General features: G+C 39.3%; 1 protein-coding gene across 1 annotated transcript; it reads left to right on the top strand.

Moving 5' to 3' along the window:
* Positions 1 to 1,748: 1,748 nt before the first annotated feature.
* On the top strand, positions 1,749 to 10,123 carry LOC108669794 (neogenin-like). Its single transcript, XM_018157203.2, has 4 exons — positions 1,749 to 1,809; positions 2,633 to 2,865; positions 3,250 to 3,441; positions 9,669 to 10,123. Exons 1-3 carry the CDS (start codon positions 1,749 to 1,751, stop codon positions 3,424 to 3,426), a joined length of 471 nt encoding a protein of 156 aa, XP_018012692.1. The 3' UTR covers positions 3,427 to 3,441; positions 9,669 to 10,123.
* The last annotated feature ends 762 nt before the right edge of the window (positions 10,124 to 10,885 follow it).

Genomic DNA, 10,885 nt, shown 5'->3' with positions numbered 1-10,885 from the left:
ATTTCAATAAAATTTCATTTTATACAGCAATCGATGCCATGTATTTTCTTTGGAGTTGTTACCCTGTAATATCACCAAGCGTGCGTTAAAATCCTAGGCTATATATTGCATACGAACTATTATATTTGTATTGTTGAGTAATTAATTTGAATTTAAATTTATCTCAAACGCTTACAATTTTAGCATTTGAGACATAGCAATAGTGGACGCGATACTCATATTGTGGTATTCTAATAAAATGATGTACTTCCGGCAGTCTTTCTCTCATCCTATGCGCTATTGCCGCCGCTTCTTTCTCACTGAGCGCTAAGAGTAGCTTTTAATTACGCGCTCCGGCTGGCTGAGGGGCGTTTTAGACGCCTTCGGCAACTCGTTTTGGGACAAGCCTGGATAGTCACTTTGGTGCGTAGTTTCTACGCACCGATTTGTTTCAGTGTAAGGTGCTAGGCATTTTAAGACTGAACATATGTTCCTGCATAGCTTCGTCTAGTCTGTTCTTGGAGGCGTTCATACTCGGAGCGTCAAAGATGCTATCAGGGCGGCTGTTCCACATCTCAGTGACTCGAAGCGAGAAGAAATGTTGTCGCATGGATGTGTTACAACTCAGTTTTTAGTATATAGCCGTGGCCCCCGGTGTTGGTTCTTGTTTCAAATATTCTAGGACTACTTCTGGGACCTTGTATAAACCGAGGGCATACTTGTATACTTCAAGGAGGTCACCACGCATACGTCGATAACATAGAGTTGGAAGCTTCATAATCTTAAATCTTTCTTCATAAGGCTTGGCTTTTAATCCCGGTATTATCCTTGTAACACGTCTTTGAATGGTATAGGCTGAAGTGTCATCTGAACGTATCACCATAAAATAGGTTTTAACCCGCAAATTTTTTTGGCGTCTTACTGCTACTGTATATAATTTTATATACAGTAGCAAAAAGGGCAAAACTTACAGGTCAAACACTGTAATGTAATTAATATTAAAAAAATACTATCTTGAACAAATTAACGGTCCTTATTTATCATGATAAAACTTAGTATGGGTGGAAATATCAATGAATATTGTTAAATCGATGCAAACCCTTACAAATATCCAATTAGGTTTTCAAAATTGATCTAATTGATTGGATATGAGTAATTACATAACGCCCATTTATGATATATTGCTACAACTATTGGATGATAAGCTTGCCTGTTGGACTTGCTTGAAGATATTTTTCAATATTACCTATCAGCATTCACGTTGAGATTTCATTACAGTTCCCAGCGCACCAACTGATCTCAACATCGAAGCTCTCAACTCCACATCAGTGCTGGTGACGTGGCAAGCTCCCGAGGAGGAGAACGGCATCATCATCAATTACACGATCCGCTGGAAGCTCGCGAGTAGCGGAAGTGAAGCAAACGATGACCAGATAATTACAACACCTGGTGACAGCTACGAGTGCGAAGTACCAGACCTGTTCGAGTGCAAGACCTACGACTTCTTCGTGTCGGCGTCCACCAGCCGTGGCGAGGGAGCGAGAACTACGATGCAGTGGAGCCCCGCTGGAGGTGGGAGTACAGCTCATATTGTGCAAAATCACGATTGAAACATCAACTATTTATCATTAATACACATCTGTGTGTCACTTCTCTAGACCACGAAGTCATTAAAAAAACTGAGTGTAAATTTAATCAGGGAGTAAGATTTTTATAGTGATTCGTCCAGATTTGTTTGCAGTCCTCTCCATCCGCTTCCGAGTGATCGCATGTCGCTAGCAAGTCGTGAAACTAAGGAGACTAGCTATAGTTCACTTTGCGATGAGCAAAGTGAACTATAGCTAGTCTCCTTAGAGAGTTTATAGCAATACAGTGAATTATCTTAATTAACTAATTTTTGCAATTCTTGAAATAATTGATTTGTCTAAGTTTATATAACATTAAAATGAAACACAGATATTTTTCATAACTGTAGGTATTCGAAAAGTAACTAGAGTTTAATGCAAAGCCTTGAAGTTCTTAACGACAGCTTCTCTTGCAGAACCAGAAGCTCCAGGAGCGCTGCGTTGCCGTCAACAAAATGGCGGCTCCATTAAACTATCTTGGACTGCACCAGTCACTACATGTAACATCACCAGATTTATTATCATCTCGGACATATATGTGAAGTGGTCCGGTGATAAATTCAATTCGTCGAATTCGACTGTAGAATCCAAATTCGTGCTTGAAGATCCGATTCCGTACTCCGATTACTCGTTTCAAGTAAAAGCCGTTGTGGAGGAAACCGTGCCCGGGGCATCTGGTTCTTGCCATGTCTTGACTGCAGAAGCTGGTAATACTCTCTTGGGACTCTCTTGCTGCGTGTATTTATATATTCGGCTTCAAGTAGGTCCGAAAGAATCTTGCTCTTTACGTTTTATCCTTGTTCACGACCCCTATTCTAGTGTACATTAATTATACCAAACTTTCAACTGTCATTGAAGCTGGATAATAGCTGCCTTTCGTTGTAGTTGCCCAATGAATCTGAAAGATTTTAGAATGGATTTTTGTGAAAATATTTGTTTTTGCATATCTTTGAGTGATGTTTAATTTCTTTACATTTGTTCAACATTTGAGGAATCTAATGTGAATATTTTCTCACGGCCCCTTGAAGCTCCAAGTGCACCTCAAAACTTGACATTGTTGGAGGCCAGGAGTGACGCTCTTGTCGTTCAGTGGGACGCGCCAGCAACACTAAACGGCGTCGTGCGTTATTACTCGGTCATAAGCAGCCGCGGCACCGACGTGATCACCAACCAAACTATTGAAGCTTCAGTTGATCAAACTCGCTTCAATTGTACCGTGGCCGGACTCAGTGCAGGCACAGAGTACAACATTAGTGTGCGGGTGAGTTCAATTAAAGGCTCTAATTACACGATTACCCTATTTTGTGTTTACCTGATGTAACTGACAACCCTTGTGGCAATTTCGAACTATCGACGAAAAAAATATGGGGCTGTAAGTATTTTACCATGTACTGCCGCTCTGTAAATTCACGCTGATTCTAATTTGATTTTTTTTACAACTTATGTTGAAAATTATTAAGCTAAACACACTCAATGCAGGCACAAAATATTAGATATAGAATGAAAATGTAATTAATTAATATATAAGATTTCTACATGATATAACAGGTAGGCTCGCTAATTCTGCCTTGAAATGAAGAACCTTGATGTCGTCTGCATAAACTTTCATAAGCATATTCTATCAATTTGTCGTTCCCACCTACAGGCAGCCACGAATAAAGAAGGTAAAGCTGAGGTGAAGCCGTTCATTACTTCGCCAGAAAACAAGTCTGGAGGCGTGGTGGCGGGCATCGTCATTGGCTGCCTGCTGGGGGTGGCGCTGGTCGTGGGGCTCGTGGTTGTCATCTACAAACGTGACGACATTCGCAAGAAGTTCTTATGAACCAATACTGAAGAAGTCAGTATTGGTGGTTGTGACTATGCTCTCTTCTCGTGCTCTCTTGTAACCCACTTTGATTAAGCAGCCTTTTCACCGAGAAGTGCGCGTCACTTAGGAACTACAAACTCTACTTTATTTGTCTCTGTTTCTACTCTTATTTTATACATACTCTGCATTCCTATCATATACCTGTGTTTTTGCTCCGCCCTCCCCATACCTTCAAGTCCCTTTCTCCAGGGGTACTACTACCTCGAACCCGACGGGTTTGTCCCAGAGGGATAAAGGCAGTAAGGCAAGACGACCTAGACGTCACCCGCCCTCATCTTCATCCGCATCCAACCCATCATCAAACTTATCAGAATGCTCCAGACCTCAGACTTACCGCATCCAACTGAAAGAATTGACCCAAGAATACCGACGGACCGACCCAAAATATTCCACACAACCTTAAAAGAACGCGACGCCCCACTCATCAGACTGTCCGACACTGCATGCTACCGTTTTTACGTCGCAACCGACGAGGCCACTGCAATTTTTTAACTGACTTAAAATAAAGCGACCGATGCATTCCTGAAAATCAATCTGACACCCGTTATACCCACAGACCTTCGAGCTAAACGGACCATTTTTGTACGACAACTAAACAGGGAAGTAGGAAGCCAGACTGCTGACGAAATCAAACACAAAATCACTACACAACAGAACTGGCTACATATACAGGACAGCATCAAAACCGAACACTACACGCTCGCCATCAAAATCACCACAGACACCATACTAGACTAAATCGGGTTCGCCAACGGATTTTACAACAGACTTCACGAACAACACTAAAACCACACCTTCACAGTGCGAACAAGACCAATACAAACATTTAGTCATATGCTACAAATGTTACCATATACGTAGAAGACCGCCCTATACACATCTATCACTCCCTCTTGTTTTAAATGCGCCGCAAAAGACCACACATAAACCCAATGCACTAACACCTACAAGAAATATATCAAATGTCACAACGACCACCGCACACTAGCCGCCAACTGTCCATGCCGTAGGCAAAAATACAAAACAAACCATCAACCACAAAATCAAGCAAACATATCTCGACATAGCCAAACAAGCAATTAAACGAACATAACACAACATAGCCTGACGTTGACGGACAAGATACAAATAAAACTGACAGCAATAATACTCGAAGTACATATCGCCAGCCTCTCGCGACAGGGGAGTTTCGGCAGCATACTCTCCAAAATATTGACACGACTTTTCCCGATAGAGACTCCTCAAAGATTTTCAACTTCTTTCATAACCAACCTGAAACCAAGACTTCCGACATCAACTTCAACCTCCAAACAAAATATATTTATGACGACGAAAACGAAGAATTAGTGACGAACAATATGATGAATCACCCATTTCAATGCCAGAAAGAGACAAAATAATAGCTTTTACACTATTTAGAAGCATCAATGACCCCAACCCAATCCCTGCCTTATTCCCTCGCAACAGCTGATATCTTGACGAACTGAGATATATAGATCGAATTCGAACTGAAACTCTCGGTGTAAGACTGACGCTCTAAAAAGTTATTGACTTTTTGAGACGAGTCAAATTTAAATTCAACAAGCCCACAATCAACAGCATCCCTCGCGACACCTTCATTACCATGGACAGGCACACAACCATAAAAACAACCACCGCCAAAAACCAAAATAATCTTCATCTACAAATGCTCCTCCATCATGACGCATCAACCAACACTAAAGATAATACAACGCAATGTCCGTCACTGGCATGATAAAAATATTACATTATCATATATTTACAACACAGATCCCGACATCATTTTTAATAACGATCTCTTTATCACAGACAACAACACCCCACTCAAGATATTAAACTACAACGTCCAAAGTTGCAATAAAGACAACACGATATTCTCCGGGGTTGCCATAGCAATCAAACGCCATATTCCATACAAACTACACGACAACTTACATACAGATATAAGCAATCACAACAGATACCCAACAAGGACCTATCACAATATAGGAACTACATACATCCATAGGTTACATCAACTGCATTGACTTGCACTCACATTTGAATAGACCGCATCCCGCATACCTCATCGCCGATTTAAATGCTATATAGACATACCATCCTAAGAAATTCCTCCTCCAACCACAGAGGTAAACAACTAAACTAACTCATAACCCGACACAAGTGCATTCACATTGGCCCATACTTTCCAACCCTCCACACACATAACAAAACAACATCACCAGGCATAGTCTTAACCAACATACACGTACAACCATGCAAGACCCATCACACCATCAGACCACTTTTCAATAATAGCCACAATATCTGCTAACCCATACAAACTCCCTTTTGCCCTCGCAGATCCTTCCATAGAGCCAACTGGACCCAATATAAACAAACATCATCACAGTACATAGTCCCCATACAAAAAGACCCAACTGTAGAAGAAAGTGATACAGATATTGATAACTAGACAAAACAAATACAGGACGCAACTGGCACCTCTATCCCCACTATAACACAACGCATTACTCCCGGTGTCAAACCTATGCTCACGAAATCTAACTCTTACCAACACAATATTAAGCCGCTTTATAACACATCCACACCTACGGTCCATCGCTTGTTCTCAACAGACAACTCGTAACTTTACGCCAACAACTACACACAGCATAGATACTTCAAAACACAGATATGGCAGGGCCTCTCCTTCACTCTGGATACCCAAACAGATCCAATAAATCTTTGGTCATCCCTAAAACGCATACTAGGCTCTAACACCAAACAAACCATACCATACCTTAAACACAACACACAACACGACACACCAGAACAAAAAGAACCTCCTTAAACACAACACACAACACGACACACCAGAACAAAAAGAACCTATCTCCCGGAAACACTGGCAAGAGATATTCATACAGGACGAAGGACGACATAGACAACGAAAACTTCGACATTGAACACATCCACACCATACAANCCTCAACAACCTTACAAGAAGACTCCACCTGATAGACTTCAGTGCGCACTAAAACATTTAAACAGAAAGCACCTGGTTCCACAGCCATCACAACTCAAACACCTACCAAAGCATGTTACATTACCTTCCACACATATTCAATCACTACATTTCCCTTGGTTACTTTCCTGACTCCCTAAAACACGCCATAGTGATCTTCCATCCAAAACCCACCACTTCGCAACACCAAGTTCAAAACTACAGACCAATTTCATTACCAGACATAGATTAGAAGCTTTTGAACAAAATACGCAACAACAGAAAATATGAACACCTCATCATCCACAACATACACATCACGGTTTTAGGAAACACAGATGGGACACATAGAGCAATAGCCACACTCCACGAAACACTCGCCATAAACACAACACAAAGACACACTACCGACATAGTGCTCCGCGACGTGACCAAAGCCTTCGATAAGGTTTGGCACGCCGGACTAGAACACAAAATCGTCCAACTCAACCTTCACCCATTCTTCACTAAAACACTTGCAAATTACCGCACAGACAGAACAGCATTTATTAGAAGAGGCAACTATATACATAGGTCCCCCACTCCAACTTCATACACAGGTGTTCCCAAGGGGACGGTCTCTCCGGGGACGGACACAGATTATACAGCACTCCCTTACGATATAACACAAATAATAACAGAACGATACAACCACAACTATGCTGCACTGCAAACACAACACGCCATCCTACAGATAAACAAATTCGAAAACAAATGGCTAATTAGGACCAACACTTCGGAGTTCAAAATGATCCTCATCACCAGACAAAAAACATCTGACATAGTCATAGACAACACTCACATAGTCAGTGACAAAACTCGCCCATACACAAACTACGGAACGGTCTTAGGATTATTACTTACAACTCGTGGTTTTAGGTCCCAAATAACAGTTAGGAAAGCAATAGCCCTTGCAAATCTTCATAAAATATGTGGATTCTACCACCTACTTCCAAACACAATACGCACTCTATACATCACCTTTGCTAGGTCATCTCTCATTTATCCTCCAATACCCCAACACACTCTAACCAAAACAGCTGAATCCCAATTGCAGAAAGTCCAAAATAGAGGCCAGAAATTTACCACCTTTCCAATCACCCGCTAAAAGCCTTAAAGGCTTAAACCGTCCAAAGCCCTGACTGGTTCCCAACCCCCTTCCCTCAAACCCCAATTTAACTCCACTCACCTACAGCCCATTCAACCTGCGCAATGCGCCTTTTTCATCTCCTACTGTCTTTTCCATTCTCCTTCCTCTTTCTGGCCACTTTACGCCACCTCTTCAACTCTTCCACTGTTTCCTAGTGGCACCGAAACAAAAAAGTTCCTATCACAACCTTCCAATTTCTCCCAAACAAATGACAATTTCCTGCGCAAAAAACTTTTAAGCATAATAAATTGGGTCACATGCCAGATGCAAGTGAGAATAATCTCACGAAAACAGGTCCCACTCCAGTAATAATATTATTCTTATTTAGAAATGGAATAGGGAACCACTTATTATGCCCACGTTAATTTTCGGAAGAAGCATTGCCTTCATCCGATATTGATTGCTTATATAGATTAATCTTAATATTATGAACCGCAGAATATTGTATGTAGTAGAAAAATATTAATGTCCTCAGCTAGGATGTGGCAGCATGGCGAACGTGCGTGATATGGAGTTGATAGGTCTAGGCGCCAACAAAACCGGCGCTTTGATGAGGATGAAAAATCAACTGATGTTCTGTTACCAGTGAAGGATGAGTATAATGGACGTAGTATTCATTTTGCTGCAAGTTGTAATGTTGAGTTGCTGCAAGGTCAATCTGCGAATGAAGCACATTGAACTCATTTTAGTTTCATAGTCAAAGTCAGGTTTCATAGTCCAACTTTCAAGCAGCCTGTAGAACTGTAGCGATTTCGTTCATAATTTTGAATTATTTTAATGAAAATATTTAGAAATTTAGAATTAGATTTAATTGTAGTGTTAAGATTTCTTTATACATGAACGTCACCACAATGAATACGACATCAGCTAACTTCAGTCCAGCTTTTAGTATTTTTGATACAGTGCGCTAGAACCTCTTATTAGAGTAAGTACTGAAGTGTTGCAACAGTCATCCTGTACTAATTACTTTGTTTAATAGTAATTTGATTTATGCTGTTCATAATTGTTTTCTATGTATTTGTATTTATGTAACTTGTAACAATATATTATTTATACAGGGTTCAATACTGAAACCAGAAAAACGTCTTTTATTTTCACAAAACCTGATCGTGAGATGCTTTAGAACACGTTCGCAATTTGTACAACTATCTGAATAAATTAGTGAAATTATTCACGGAGTTCAGTCACAGACTTTAAGGTTTTAGCTTATAGTTCTGGTGCTTCCGATCTGCGTATTTTGGAATCCTTGTATATTTTTAAAGAGAAGCCTAGTTTAAATGCTGCCTATAGTTCTTATCCATTAGAAATTGTGAATAGATAGGTACTTACTTTATTATTCTGCCATTTGTCTGTAAATTTAGGTTTTTAACTTCTGTGTGTGTATTTTTTTTATTAACTCCAAACTAATTTTCTGCATTTATCTGTGTTCTAGATTTATCGAACTGACGATGGAGCTGGTCTCCGAAACGTTTTCAAAAGAGATATGCTAAATTTTTGTGGTGTTTTTTTCGCTTTTAAATTTCTAGCTGTATCCAAATTGCAGAAAGTCCAAAATAGAGGTCTGAAATTTACCACCTTTCTAGTCACCCGCTTAAAGCCTTAAAGGCTTAAACCGTCCAAAGCCCTGACCGGCTCCTAACCCCGTTCCCACAAACTCCAATTTAACTCCACTCACCTACAGCCCGTTCAATGTGCGCAATTCACCTTTTTTATCTCCTACTGTCTATCTCTATTCCATTCTCCTTCCTCTTTCTGGCCACCAAAGCTTAATAGATTGGGTCACATGCTAGATGCAAATGAGAATAATCTCATAAAAACAGGTCCCACTCTAGTAATAATATAATTTATATTTAGAAATGGAATATGGAACCACTTATTATGCCTACGTTAAATTTCGGAAGAAGCACAGCCTTCATCCGATATTGATTGATTATATAGATTGGTCCCAATATTATGAACCGCAGAATATTGTATGTAGTAGAAAAATATTAATGTCCTTAGGAAGTGGCAGCATGGCGAACGTGCGTGATATGGAGAAGGAAGGTCTCGGCGTAGTATTCATTTTGCTGCAAGTTGTAATGTCGAGTTGCTGCAAGGTCAATCTGTGAATGAAGACAGATTGAACTTATTTAAGTTTCATAGTCCAAGTCAGGTTTCATAGTCATTTAGTTTCATAGTCCAACTTTCAAGCAGCCTGTAGAACTGTAGCGATTTCGTTCATAATTTTGAATAATATTAATAAAAATATTTAGAAATTTAGAATTAGATTTAATTGTAGAGTTAAGATTTGTTCATACATGAACGTCACCACAATGAATACGACAACAGCTAACTTCAGTCCAGCTTTTAGTATTTTTGATACATTGCGCTAGAACCTCTTATTGGAGTATTAAAGTACTTATAAGTGTTGCAACAGTCATCCTGTACTAATTACTTTGTTTAATAGCTAATTTGATTTATACTGTTTGGAATTGTTTTATATGTATTTGTATTTATGTAACTTGCAACAATCTGTTGTTTATACAAGGTTTTATACTGAGACCAGAAAATGTCTTTTATTTTTACAAAACCTGATCGTGAGATGCTTAAGAACACGTTCAAAATTTGTACAACTATCGGAATAAATTAGTGAAATTATTCACGGAGTTCAGTCACTTGGAGTTTGTTTCGTAATGCATAACATTATTATTTTTTCATTCTTCTTACAGAAATAGTGATAATTTCCTTTCGTATTAAATACCCACTGCATAATGATTTACCGAGCAACGAGTAATATATCATGAATACAATGACTTCTCACCGAAGTCATACACGTCTCAAGCACAGAAAGTGTCACCGGCTCCTGGGTCACTTCATTGGAACAATGAATTTAGTGATCGTAAGCGTAACAATTTTAAGAAATTTCAAAGCCCCATTTTCCATTCTTTTAGCGCTGACTTGCAAATTATAATCTTTTTATCCGTACGAGTTAATAGTCCACTCTTTGAGTTATTACGTAGGGGGCATGTGCGATTTCGAATGATTCATATTTTAGTAACTGTGCATTGAATTTCTCAAACATTTTAATTTGAAATAATTCTTTATAATATTTTTTGTATAAACAATCTATTTAAACTGAAATTTAAGATTATTTTTTTTCTTTTCAAAGCTTTCACACTACTTAACTGATGCTACAATATACAGAAATCAGTACATTTGTTGCCAAATAAAAAGCATAA

The sequence above is a fragment of the Hyalella azteca genome, unplaced genomic scaffold, assembly GCF_000764305.2.
Source record: "Hyalella azteca isolate HAZT.00-mixed unplaced genomic scaffold, Hazt_2.0.2 contig10099, whole genome shotgun sequence".
In the NCBI taxonomy this organism is placed as follows: Eukaryota; Metazoa; Arthropoda; class Malacostraca; order Amphipoda; family Hyalellidae; genus Hyalella; species Hyalella azteca.
Note: the sequence above shows the minus strand (reverse complement) of the source record. Positions and strands in the feature narration are given on the sequence as shown.